This window comes from Solanum stenotomum, chromosome 9, assembly GCF_019186545.1.
Source record: "Solanum stenotomum isolate F172 chromosome 9, ASM1918654v1, whole genome shotgun sequence".
In the NCBI taxonomy this organism is placed as follows: Eukaryota; Viridiplantae; Streptophyta; class Magnoliopsida; order Solanales; family Solanaceae; genus Solanum; species Solanum stenotomum.
The window spans coordinates 7,077,098-7,090,969 of record NC_064290.1 but is presented as its reverse complement, the minus strand read 5'-3'; the positions used below and the strand labels follow the sequence as shown (position 1 = coordinate 7,090,969).

General features: G+C 36.5%; 2 protein-coding genes across 5 annotated transcripts in view; both read left to right on the top strand.

The window, feature by feature from the left end:
* LOC125877732 (STOREKEEPER protein-like) overlaps positions 1-7,969 on the top strand; it is a 58,548-nt gene extending 50,579 nt beyond the window's left edge. The window contains exons 2-4 of the mRNA XM_049558958.1: positions 848-1,510; positions 7,016-7,441; positions 7,534-7,969. Coding sequence (XP_049414915.1) covers positions 848-1,510; positions 7,016-7,362 — 1,010 coding nt within the window. The 3' untranslated portion in view covers positions 7,363-7,441; positions 7,534-7,969. The remainder of the gene's footprint in view (positions 1-847; positions 1,511-7,015; positions 7,442-7,533) is intronic.
* Positions 1-13,530, top strand: part of LOC125877733 (STOREKEEPER protein-like) — a 41,036-nt gene extending 27,506 nt beyond the window's left edge. The window contains exon 2 of one of the 4 annotated variants that reach the window (XM_049558965.1): positions 13,237-13,530. The gene's annotated coding sequence lies outside the window, so the exon portion shown is untranslated. Of the gene's footprint in view, positions 1-8,656; positions 8,938-13,236 lie in introns of those variants that run through there. The other 3 variants (XM_049558963.1, XM_049558966.1, XM_049558961.1) reach the window with 3 other exon arrangements.
* The last annotated feature ends 342 nt before the right edge of the window (positions 13,531-13,872 follow it).

The following is a 13,872-nucleotide window of genomic DNA, read 5'->3' as shown; positions in this document are numbered from 1 at the left end:
ATGTATATTTTCATTATATTGATATGCAAAAAATTGCAACTTATAGTACTTTTCGTATAATTTTTGAATATCTAATTTTTTTATAAAAAATATCAAATTAACGTAATCTAATTTAACTTTAAAAATTAATCAAATTGACTTTTGAAAAGCGCAATATGACAAATAAAAATGGACAGAGGGAGTAAAACTCACGTGGAATAGATGTCTAAATGGGGAAAGTAATTATCCAATCGCAGAAGGCGCGGCAATTGATTAAGACATTGCTTTTTTTTATACATCAAAAAGCCCTACACAAAGCTTTCATCTTTTTGTCTTTGCTTCAACACTCACCATAAACACAGCTGACAGCCGAATAGCTCTCTCTTCTTGCTTGCAGAAACAATGGCCCCCAAAACCAAATCCCGCTTAGTAGACCAGCCTCCTTCTGCATCGTCCTCTGAAGAACAAGAACTGGTAGAGGAATCCCAGGAAGAAGAAGAACAACAATCGGGGAAGGAAGAAGGAGAAGAAAATGAAGAACCCAAGACAGCTCATCCAGTTGTAAAGAGATCCCTCACTCAGAAACTCCAATTTTCTTCTGAGTCCGGCAGCGAGAATGGGTCAGGATCCGAATCGGAAGCCGAATCGGGCCATTCCCTGCCTTCCCCTTCTGCATCGGACTTCACTGTCAAGCCCAGTGTTCCTGCTAAAGCTGCTCCCCCATCGAAATCAGCAGCAAAGAGGCCGCAAGAGGCCCAGAAAGAAAAAGGGAGGAAGAAGCCCAAGATTGTAGAAGAAGAGGAGAAAAAATCAGCTGCTACTCCTCGCTTTCTTTGGAGCGATGACGACCAGCTTGCTCTGCTCAAAGGGATTGCTGAATACAAGGCGGTAGAAGGAATGGAACCTAAAGCCGATATGCCTGCGTTTCATGAATTCATCAGAGGGAAGTTGCAGGTTGAAGTTTCAAAGAGTCAACTCAGTGAAAAGCTAAAGAGGTTAAAGAAGAAATTTTTGACTAATGTGAAAGGTGGCGAGGAGCCAGTTTTCATGAAGGGTCAAGATTTTTTAGTTTTTCAGCATTCAAAGAGGATTTGGGGTGCCCCTGGAACTAGTAATGGAGTTAAGGAGATTGTTACCAATAGCACTAATGGCAAAGCTAAAAAGGCTGTTGAGGTTAAGATGAGTTCTGAACCTAAGAAAAGTGCTAAAGTTAGCAAACCCAAGGATGATGAGAATCATAAGGAAGCTGTAAAAGAGGTGGTTAAGGAGGATATAGTTAAGGGTGATCAACAGGATTTCCAGTCCGAATATCCACGATTGGCTGCGTCATTTGAAAGTATGGCTGGCATGTCTACAATGTATCCAAATGGTACTAGTTTTTTGAAGGAGAAGATGAGTTTGATTGCTACTGACAAGGCTAAAGTGTTGGAGGAGAAGTGGAAGAAATTGGAGGATGACGAAGCTGCCTTGATGGTGAGGCGCTTAGATTTGATTGCGGAGCATTACAGATTGGTGGTTGATGCAATGAGAGGTAACTAGATGCTGGTGGATCATGTTTCTATTGGATGCTACAAGTTTTGATACTGTTTCGGTTGAGTCTTAGATTTTGTTTCATATATTCTAGTTTCTCAAGACAATTCCTTCTTGCGTTGATGTACTTATGTTTAGTCCGCGAGGTAGATTTGGTTTTTCTGGGTGATTAATACATTTTATTGCTTATTTAGTGTTACTAGTGAACTGGTTTGGATGATATCCCTGTGTTGCGTCTTATATATGTTAGTGTGGTATGGAGTGATTGGCTCTTTAAAGGGGTTGTAATGAAATGCCTACTCATTCCTATCATATAATGCCATGTATGGTGGAAGCAAGCCTAGGAAAAGCTGAAGTGGAATGTCTGGAGACGTTCTGGTTCATCCTTTGTAATATGTATTTCCTATTCTAGAAGGAAATATACTTAAATGATATCTTTCTCAATTTTCGCAGCTTGTGTTGATTCACTTTGTTCTCAATTGTTGTTCATGCCAGCTTATCATACCAGTTAATTGATTTGGGGAGGGGGTGGTGGGTTAGTTACAATTTCCTCTATATATTTCCTTTGGTATAGTGTGCAATGTTGTTTCCTGACTAGACAGTTCTCCAATCCTAGAGGTTTTAAGTCCTATAAATCTAAAGAACTTAAATTATGATAGAAAATTTTCTTACAGGCACTGCTTCTTAAGTGTTTCATTTAACTGCTGATTCTCTATCCTTTCCTAGTGAAGATATTCTGCAGCGCATGAATAGGCACACACATACAGCTTTTATTTGTGTGAGCATGTCTACACACTTGCATTTATTATCATTCAATCAACAAACCATTGAGGTCAGTTATTATATGAATTCTCAATATCCTTTCGTTTTGTTCAGGTCCATTGCATTCCTAAACTGAATAATTAGGTCTTAAAAGACAACTTGAAGGTTTCTTAAATCTCTCACACATCTCTCTATGGTATCTACTGACATAGTTTAATCTCAACTGTTTGGCAGAATTCATGCAGATCTCTTGGTTTGGTTGTGTTCTGTTTTTAACCAAATCTACATGGATTTCAAAAGACTTCTGGGATTGAAAACATTTTTCTCCATGCGACTTAATTCACCTCTTAAAAATCTTAGTTATTGTGTTGTCAAACCTATAAACCAGTGCATTTTGGAGGTCTTAACACATGGGGAAGCCATCTAACTTTATCTTCTATATGTGCTACATGCACTCTGTTAGATGTAATAAGTCCTGACAGTAGTTGTGTTTGAAAGAGTCGTCCAGTTTTATAAGATCATAAATTTGTTTTAATATCAGTTCGTTTACAACTTTTATCTTATGAACATGTTGAGCATCTTAGAAATGCAATTTACTGCTGTATAATAGTTTGTGACACAATCATTCTATCCTGGACTATGTTTTATTGCATGGGATTGTTCTAGGATTCTTTCGTTTCAGCCCTCCTTATATTGGCTCTTTCTTTGTCATACCTTTTTCCTGGTAGACTAAGAATAGATATCTAAATTGTTTCTGTTGAGAATATAATTAAATAATAAAAGTGTGCTTTCTTTTACAATTGAAGCTTTTAGATGAGATGGTTACACACTTCAATATGCTCTGCAGAGGTCTTGAGATCGAATCTTACTGCTACCCAAAAAATCTAAAAGAATTTTCACGTGCTTGGCCCATGAAAAAATCAGCCCCGCTTGCCCGGACGTGAGGGGGCATGTTGAGTATAATTAAATAATAAAAGTGTGTTTATACGTGAGGGGTGTGTGCTGAGAATATAATTAAATAATAAAAGGGGGGCATGTTAAGAATATAATCAAATAATAAAAAGTGTGTTTATACGTGAGGGGATGTGTTGAGAATATAATTAAATAATAAAAATGTGTTCTCTCTAAGCAAAAGACATTGTTGGAGCAGGTAATGAGTCACCAAGATTGCTTTGTGCACCTATATATCAGGGTTACAAAATACCAACTAGATTAACAAATTCAGAAAAAGGTTGAGAATACGGAGAAGTCTTGAAACAAGTAATATCAGTAGAGATCAAGTACTTATTGGTAGAGGGATCAAACATTTATAACCTTTTTGTAGACAAGAATACCCGAGAAAGACATTTAAAGGCCTTGTGCTGAAGTTTATCTTTTTCGGGGTAAGGTTATGAACAAAACAGGTGCAACCAAACACACGTGGAGGAAGGGGACACAAATTTTGGTCCGATTAGAGGTTTGAGTGAGGACTCTAGTACTGCTAAACATATGAAGGCATGTGATTGATTAAATAACAAGCAGTAATAACGGCATCACCCCAAAAACGTAAAAGGACATGGTTGTAAATAAGCATTGTTTGGTCCGTTTCAATTTGATGTTTGTTCTTCCGCTTAGCAACTCCATTTTGTCAAGGAGTTTGTGCACAAGAAGACAAGTGCAATATGTCCTCGGACATAAAGAAGAGAGAGAAGTATCCATTCTAAAAAAAAAGAAGTAGAGAAGTATTCTCGGGCATAACTTCTTAATGGAAATACCAAATTGATTGCGAATTTCAGCATGGAATTTCGGAAAGATAGAGTATAGCTCAAATCTACTTTTCATTAAAATTAACCATGTTCACTGAGAATAGTCATCGATAAAAGTAACAAAATAATGAAAGCCTAAGGAAGAATTGACACGATTTGGACCCCATATATTTGAATGAACTATTTCAAACATTGAGGTGGCTCTGTTATTGACGTGTTTTGGGAAAGAGGCACGAGTGTGCTTACCAAGCTAACACGACTCACATACTAACAAAGATAAATTAGATAAACTGGGACCATCTTTTGCAATTTCATGTGACTTGGATGACCAATTTAACTATGAAGCAATTCAGAAGAAACAATGAAAGTAAAAGCAACATGTGGTGTTGGGATTGAGAGCAGTTATAATTCCTGTGATTTATGTCCTTTTCCAATCACCTGTCCCATACTCCGATCTTGCACAAGAACAAAATCATCAAAGAAGGTTACAACACATTTCAGTTTTTTTGTTAATTTACTAATTGAAATAAGGTTATATGGACATTCAGGTGCAAAAAAGTCTGGCTTTAAAGGTATGGAATGATTTTGAGAATATAATTAAATATTAAATGTGTGTTCTCTCTAACAACTTAAGTTTTTAGATGAGATGATAACACACTTCAATAGTTTCATTATGCCCCATAGCTCCATCTTATGGAACAATTTTAGCTTTGAAAGGTGTTTCTTGGAGGACATCTCAATCATATATGACTAAAGTTTATCTATTTCTGAATAACTTTAGGTATGTGGCGCCTAAATTATATATGACTAAAGTTTAGCTTTACTCAAGTTAAATAAAAATGTTCAGTTTATTCATATGATTAATATTCAGACAAAAATGAATGTACTTCAATTATATGTAGCTTAAAATTTGAAGTTTGCATTCTAAAAATTATTTTAAATGAACAAATTTATAATTTTTTACAATGTTATGAATATAACTTAAATGATAATTCTAAAATCGGGCATCATAGCAAATGGAGATGGATGCAATGTGCATCCATAAAATGTGTTTAGATATGAGTTGCCTAATGTATATGTTAACTATGGTTGTTATTGACATGTCTATGTATTTGTTTGCTGATACCTGATTACTGTCTTCTGATGAGTATTAGCATTTTCGTTGAAATTGAAGTAGCATTGTTTTTGCTGAGAATACAATTAAATAATTTAAGTGTGCTTCAAAAAGCTTATGTTTTTAGATGATATGGTTATGATACGGTTTCACACTTCAACAACTTTCATAAGAGGTAAACTTTTGGGTTGTTCAAATGAATTTGTGTTTTTAATTAAGAGCAGGATTTAACCAATCTGGTCTTTGACCACAACCAAGTAATATGGGTTTAGGGGTATAAGCCAAAGATCCTGAGGTTTTTCATTTCCAAAAGTTCATATACTAAGCTATTAGTTGTAAAAATGGCTGAAATTTGAAGGTTAATAGGAAACGAGAATTGAATCTGTATCTATAACAAAGACAATGTGGAAGTATCTCTAATAATCCTCCTTGGAACTTAAATACAGTGTTTTCCTGAAATCGGTAACCTTTTCATCCTATTCCTTGAAACATATTTGCATTGCATCAAAGGTTTTTTCCTCGCACGAGCATTTTGAAGATCATTGTGCAAGAAAACTGGAGTCACCTTTCTGTTTCCCCAAACCAGCCTAGCGTGTAAATCTGTATTCCCAAGCTGTTACTTTTATGCAGCAAAATTTCTTGCTTTGTATCTTTTTCCAACTAGAATAAGGAAAAAAAACATTCTGACACACTTTTGTAGTCCAGTTCTCAGTATCTGGATTCGGACAGTTCAATTACATGGGCTAACAAGTTTCAATGTTGCCAGTTTAGTTGTTGAATTTTTGATTCATTGTGCCTATAATATGGCCATCAAATTTGAATTTTCAAAAATGCAAGAAGGAGAAGCATATGTTGCATCATAGTGAAATTCACAAATACAACGTTATGTTGGTATTTAGAACTCACATCTCTAACTTAATTCTTGCCTTGTCAGAATATTATAACTTGATGAGATCTTCTGTATGCAGGCTGAGCTAGTATTGATTCATTGAAGGGAATAGTTAGAAGAGGGTACTGAAGCTGCAAAATTTCTGGAATATTATATTCAACAGACAGCAACAGGAAGTTATAATTACTTAAAACAGGATATTGCGTTGTTGAGAAAATGAAACAAAAGACTATTGAAGATTTGCCTCCCCGAGAGAAGCAGATTTTGTTGCAGTACTTAAAAAGAAAAAAATGTGCCAATCCATGTTTCTGAAAGTGATGATGCAATCCAGTACTTGGTTTAGCAAGTATGAAGAACTTTTTTCACAATTGTCACGCGTTCCCAGGAGGTACCTAAGAAAAAGAAAAAACCATTTTGCCAAAAAAAATGTGCTCCAGTTCCATCCCTCGCTTCATCTCCAATCCCTGCAACTGTTCTGTCTCCCGCTCCCTCTCCAGGTCCTGCAGCAGTTCCAACCCTCACTCCATCTCCGGGTCCTGCAACTGTATCACCAGTTTATGCTCCAGTTCCTTCTATTGTAAGTACACACTAGCTCTCCTCCAGCTGTGCAGCCTCCTTCTCAAGTTCTAAAACCTCCTGCAAAGCCTCCAAAAGTTAGAACTCACACCAGTTCTTCTAAACTTTTGCCTGTTAATCCTCCAGATAAACCACTAAATGGTCCTAGTTCTCCGGGAAATAATCAAGAGCATCGAAATTATTTATTTGCTGCAGTGGTTGGATGTTCCGTTGCGGGAATACCTTTCTAGCTCTGTTGATATTCTGTGTTAAGAATAAAAGGAAAGAAATTACTCCAAATGATGGGCAAAGGGATGGGAAACCGCCTCTGAATTCGAATGCAGGTGTCTATTTGCTGCTATTTATCATGATGGTTAATTAATCTCATCATATCATTCTTTTTCATTTCATTTCAGTAATTTGTATGATTTGTATTGTCAGGTTCTTCTCTAAATGTCAAGAGTGCATCTTCTGTAAATGATGCTGATCCTCATAAATCTTCCGAAGCAGACGCGGAACTGTCAAAACCTGAGATGAATGCAAATGCTCATGCACCATTACCTCATCCTCCAGGAAAGTCTGCACCTCCACCTCCTGGTCCTCAACCATCTCTTACTCCTAAACCACCTACTCCTTGCCCACCTCCACCTTCAAAAGTTTGCCCTCCTAATCCACCAAAACCTGGTAATTTTCCAAAGTCTTTACCTCTTCAAGCACATCAGAGAGGATGTTCTTCTGAGACCAGGGGAAGTGACTCATTGGATCTGATGCTCCTAAAACAAAATTAACACCATTTTTTTGGGACCAGGTTCTTGCTAACCCTGACCACTCTATTGTTTGGCATGAAATAAAAGCCGGCTCATTCCAGTAAGCTTCGCACTGATCTTGCTATTCACTTGCTCCTGTGAAAGTTTAACTGTTTCTGTTTTTACCATTCTGATTGCTGAATTTTATTACAGGTTTAATGAGGAGATGATGGATTCTTTGTTTGGATACATACCAGGAGACCAAGGGAAAGATGATTGAAGAGAAGCTACCTTATCCTTTAATCAAACCTCACAGTACATTCAGATTATTGATCCTAGGAAATCACAAAATCTAGCAATTCTCCTCAAAGCATTAAATGTGGCAACAGAAGAAGTTTATGATGCTCTCAAGTAGGGGTGGCAAATGGGTGGATTGGATCGGATTTGGATGGATTGACTTAAAATGGATTGATCACAATCCACCCATATAAAATATGGGTAAATATGGATTTGGTCAAATATGGTTTGGCAAAATGGTTGTAACCCACTTTAATCTCTTAAAGCCAAAAAATATTAAATCAAAGCTAAATTGTCAAAGAGTAAACTCCATGACAAGGTAAGGAGGTTAAAGAAGAAATTTTTGACTAATGTGAAAGATGATGAGGAGCCAGTTTTCATGAAGGGTCAGGATTTTGTTGTTTTTGAGCATTCAAAGAGGATTTGGGGTGCCCCTGGAACTAGTAATGGAGTTAAGGAGATTGTTAGCAATAGCACTAATGGCAAAGCTAAAAATACTGTTGAGGTTAAGAATAGTTCTGAACCTAGGAAAAGTGCTAAAGTCAGCAAACCCAAGGATGTTTGAAACATAAGGAAGAAGAGAAACAGGTTACTGTAACAGAGGTGGTTAAGGTGGATATAGTTAAGGGTGATCGACATGATTTCCAGTCCGAATATCCACATTTGGCTGCTTCATTTGAAAGTATGGCTGGCATGTCTACAATGTATCCGAATGGAAAAAGTTTTTTGAAGGAGAAGATGAGTTTGATTGCTACTGACAAGGCTAAAGTGTTGGAGGAGAAGTGGAAGAAACTGGAGGATGACGAAGCTGCCGTGATGGTGAAGCGCTTAGATTTGATTGCGGAGCATTACGGATTGGTGGTTGATGCAATGAGAGGTAACTAGATGCTGATGGATCATGTTCTATTTGATGCTACAAGTTCTGAAACTGTTTTGGTGGAGTTTTAGATTTTGTTTCATATAGTCTTGTTTCTCAAGACAATTTCTTCTCACGTTGATGTAGTTATGTTTAGTCTGCGAGGTGGATTTAGTTTATCAGGTTGATTCATACATTTTATTGCTTATTCAGTTTTACTAGTGAACTGGTTTGGATGATATCCGTGTGTTGCTTCTTATATATGTTAGTGTGGTATGGAGTGATTGGCTCTATTAAGGGGTTGCAATGAAATGCCTACACATGCATATCATATAATGCCATGTATGGGTGGAAGCAAGCTTAGGAACTGCTGAAGCGGAATGTCTGGAGACATTCTGGTTCATCCTTTGTAATATGTCATTTCCTATTCCAGATGAAAATATATTTAAATGCGATCTTTCTCAGTTTTTGCAGCTTGTGTTGATTCACTTTGTTCTCAATTGTTGTTCATGCCAGCTTATCATACCAGTTGATTTGGGGAGGGGGTGGGTTAGTTACAGTTTCCTCTAGATATTTCCTTTGGTATAGTGTGCAATGTTGTTTCCTGACTAGACAGTTCTCCGATCCTAGAGCTTTCAAGTCCTGCTATAAATCTAAAAGAACTTAAATTATGATAGAAAATTTTCTTACAGGCACTGCTTCTTTGGTGTTTCCTTTAACTGCTTATTCTCAATTCTTTCCAAGTAAAGATATTCTGCAGCATATGAATGCGCACACACATACAGCTTTTATTGTGTGTGCATGTCTACACACTTGCATTTATCATCATTCAATCAACTATATTTCAATTCTGAAACCATAAAGGTCAGTTATTATATGAATTCTCAATATCCATTCGTTTTATTCAGGTCCACTACATTCCTATACTGAATAATTAGGTCTTAAAAGACAAATTAGAGGTTTCTTAAATCTCCCACACATCCCTCTATGGCATCTACTGACTAGTTGGATCTCAACTTTTGGCATAACTCATGCAGATATCTTGATTTGATTGTGTTCTGTTTAACCAAGTCTACATGGATTTCAAAAGACTTCAGGGATTGAAAACTTTTTTTCTCCGTGCGACTTTTGTTCACCTCTTAAAAATCTTACTTATCATGTTGTCAAACCTATAAACCAGTGCATTTTGGAGGTCTCAACACATGGGGAAGCCATCTAACTTTGTCTTCTATATGTGCTACCTGTGGTCCTGCAGTCTGTTAGATGTAATAAGTTTTGACATTTTCTAATTTACTTGTGTCTAAAAAGGGTTGTACAGTTTGATAAGATCATAAATCTGTTTTAACATTAATACTTTGACAACTTTTATCTTATGAACATGTTGAGCATCTTAGAAATGCAATTTACTATCGTATAATAGTTTGTTACATGATTATTCTATCCTCAACTATGTAGTTATCGCATGGAACCGTTCAACCTTCCTTATTTGGTTCTCTCTGCGTCATACCCTTTTCCTGGTAAACTCAGAATAGATATCTGAATTATTTTTGTTAAGAATATAATTAAATGATAAAAGTGTGCTCTCTTTAACAGCTCAAACTTTTATATAAGATGGTGACACACTTCAATATGATATCAGGGCAGGCATAGGTCTTGAGATCGAATCTCACCGTCACCCAAAAAATCAAAAAGAATTTTCATGTGCCTGTCCCATGAAAAGTGCAGCCCTCCTGTTCGTACGTGAGGGGGCATGTTGAGAATATAATTAGTAATAAAACTGTGTTCTCTCTAAGCAAAAGACATTGTTGGAGTGGGTAATGAGTCACCAAGATTGCTTTGTGCACCTATTTTAGAGTTAGAAATACCAATTGGATGAGCAAGTTCAGAAGGAGGTTGAGGTTGATGAGGTCACCGGGAATAGTCCTTAAGAGTTGGAGGGTGTGCTCTCTCTGAGCAGAAGACATTGTTGGAGTGGGTAATGAGTCACCAAGATTGCTTTGTGAACCTGTATCAGAGTTAGAAATACTAACTGGATTAGCAAGTTCAGAAGGAGGTTGAGGTCAATGGGAATAGTCTTTAAAAGTTGGAGGTGGAGCTAGGTTGGAAAAGTTGGAGTGTTGTTATGGCCTTCTTATTTTCTGTATTAGGAGAAAATGCGGAGAGTCTCGAAAAAACTAACATCCGCAGAGATCAAGTACTTATTGCTTTGGTAGAGAGATCAAAATATTTGTATCCTCTTTGTAGACGAGAATACACAAGAAAGACACAATTTGAAGGCCTTGTGTTGAAGTTTATCTTTTCCGGGGGTAAGGCTATGAACAAGGTGCAACCAAACATATGTAGAGGAAGGGAAAACAAACTTTGGTCCTGATAGAAGACTGAGTAATGACTCTGGTACTGCAAAACAGATGAAGGCATGCGATTGGTTAAGTAACAAGCACTAATAACAACATCAACCCAAAAACATAAAGGGACATAGTTGTGAATGAGCGATGTTCGAGCTGTTTTTGTTCTTTTGCTCAGCAACTCCATTTTGTTGAGGAGTATGTGTACGAGAAGACAAGTGCGATATGCCCTGAGATGACATAAAAGAAGAGATAGAAGTAGAAAAGTATTCTCGGACATTATCACTTATTAACTTCTTAATGGAATACCAAATTGATTGTGAATTACAACATCAAATTTCTGAAAAATAAACAATAGCTCAGATCTACTTTTTGTTAAAAATAATCACATGCACCAAGAACAATCATCAATAAAAGTAACAAAAAAATAAAAGCCTAAGGAAGAACTGACACAATTTGGACCCTATATATCTGAATGAATGATTCCAAACATAAACGTGGCTCTATTATCAATGCATTTTCGGAAAGAGGCATGAGTGTGCTTTCCAAGCTGACATGACTCACATTCTAACAAAGATAAACTCGATAAACTGGGGACCATTTTTGCAATTTCAAGAGACTTGGATGACCCAATTGACTATGGAGTAATTCAGATGAAATAGCGGAAGTAGAAGCAACATATGGTGTTTGGGAAGAGAACATGTATAATCCTTGTGATTCATGGCCTTTTCCAATCACATATCCCGTACTCCGATCCTGCACAAGAATAGAATCATCAAAGAAGGTTACAACACATTTAAGTTTTTTTGTTAATTTGCTAATGGAAATAAGATTATATGGACATTTAGGTGCAAAGAGGATTGCTTTAAAAGGTATGGAATGATTTTGAGAAGACAATTAAATAATAGAAGTGTGCTCTGTCTTACAACTTAAGCTTTTAGATGAGATGGTCACATACTTAAATGATTTTATTGTACATTTATGTATATCTTGTATATGTTTTTTTTTTTTGAGCAAAAAAAAAAAAAAAAAAAAAAAAAAAAAAAAAAAAAAAACCATATACAAGATATACATAAATGTACAATAAAATCATTTAAGTATGTTATTTTGTATATACATTTTTTTAAGCAGCGACTCAGTTTTAAAATTTGGCAACAACTGAACAACTGGTTCTATTAAATGTAAATGTTAATGCTATTATTAGAAATTAAAAGAACATGAAATCCAATCTGTAAATCCGATCTGGCCCATTTATCCCGTTAACTACACTAACAAAGGTATGGTTCTGAGCCGGACATCCTTTCCCCGTGCCCAATTTCCACCCCTTAACATTAGCTACGGTTAGCCCGAGTACTGTGTGACCACATTTTTATGAATCAGATTGTCCCAGCGTGACCGGATGATATCCTTACTTCAATGTCCGAAATATAATAATTAATAATCTCATTAATGACCAATAAAAATTATGGAATAGACATTTATATTCAAAATATACATAATCTAAGAATATGGTAAGTAATTTTATGAAAATTTTCTATTTATTGATACATCTTCTTCTGCAATCCCAAGCTTCTTCCTCCCTTTCTCTTTCTAGGTTTCTTGTGGCCTCTTTGCTGCTGGTTTCGATGGGGCAACAGTTTTGCAGAAACACAAGGAAGAAGAGAAACAGGTTGCTGTAAAAGAGGTGGCTAAGGAGGATATAGTTCAGGGTGATGAACAGGACTTCTGGTCCAAATATCCACGTTTGGCTGCATCATTTGAAAGCATGGCTGGCATGTCTACAATGTACCCGAATGGAACAAGTTACTTGAAGGAGAAGATGAGTTTGATTGCTACTGACAAGGCTAAAGAGTTGGAGGAGAAGTGGAAGAAACTGGAGGATGACGAAGCTGCCTTGATGGTGAAGCGGTTAGATTTTATTGCAGAGCATTACAAACAATGGCGAATTTATGTGTAAAAATTGGGTCAGCTGAACCCGTGGTCCTCCGACTAAAATCGATATATTACTTGTATAATTATTAAAGAACATATTAAATAAACACTTGTTGAACCCATTCTTAAAGTTGTTGGATGGTTTACTGGTTTGACAGCCAGATTTTAACACCAAGGTCCTGAGTTCAATCCCAGCCAGCCACAATTCACTTCACTTTTTTTTAGTAACTAATAACACTCGTTTTGTTAAAAAAAAAACGAAATTCTAAAGCAATAGCGCACCCGTTTTCTTGAAATCCTGGATTCGCCTCTGATTACAAATTGGTGGTTGATGCAATGAGAGGTAGCTAGATGCTGATGGATCATGTTCTATTCGATGCTACAAGTTCTGATACTGTTTCGGTGGAGTTTTAGATTCGTTTCATATAGTCTTGTTTCTCAAGACAATTTCTTCTCGTGTTGATGCGCTTATGTTTAGTCCGCGAGGTAGATTTAGTTTATCAGGTTTATTCCTACATTTTATTGCTTATTTAGTTTTACTAGTGAACTGGTTTGGATGATATCCGCTGTGTTGCTTCTTATATATGTTAGTGTGGTATGGAGTAATTGGCTCTATTGTTGGATTGCAATGAAATGCGTATACATTCCTATCATATAATGTATGGTCGAAACAAGCTTAGGAACAGCTGAAGTGGAATGTCTGGAGACATTCTGGTTCATCCTTTGTAATATGTCATTTCCTATTCCAGATGGAAATATATTTAAATGCCATCTTTCTCAGTTTTTGCAGCTTGTGTTGATTCACTTTGTTCTCAATTGTTGTTCATGCCAGCTTATCATACCAGTTAATTGATTTGGGGAGGGGGTGTTGGGTTAGTTACAGTTTCCTCTAGATATTTCCTTTGGTATAGAGTGCAATGTTGTTTCCTGACTAGACAGTTCTCCGATCCTAGAGCTTTCAAGTCCTGCTATAAATCTAAAAGAACTTAAATTATGATAGAAAATTTTCTTACAGGCACTGCTTCTTAGGTTTTTCTTTTAACTGCTGATTCTCTATTCTTTCCTAGTGAAGATATTCTGCAGCACATGAATGGGCATACACATACACCTTTTATATGTGTA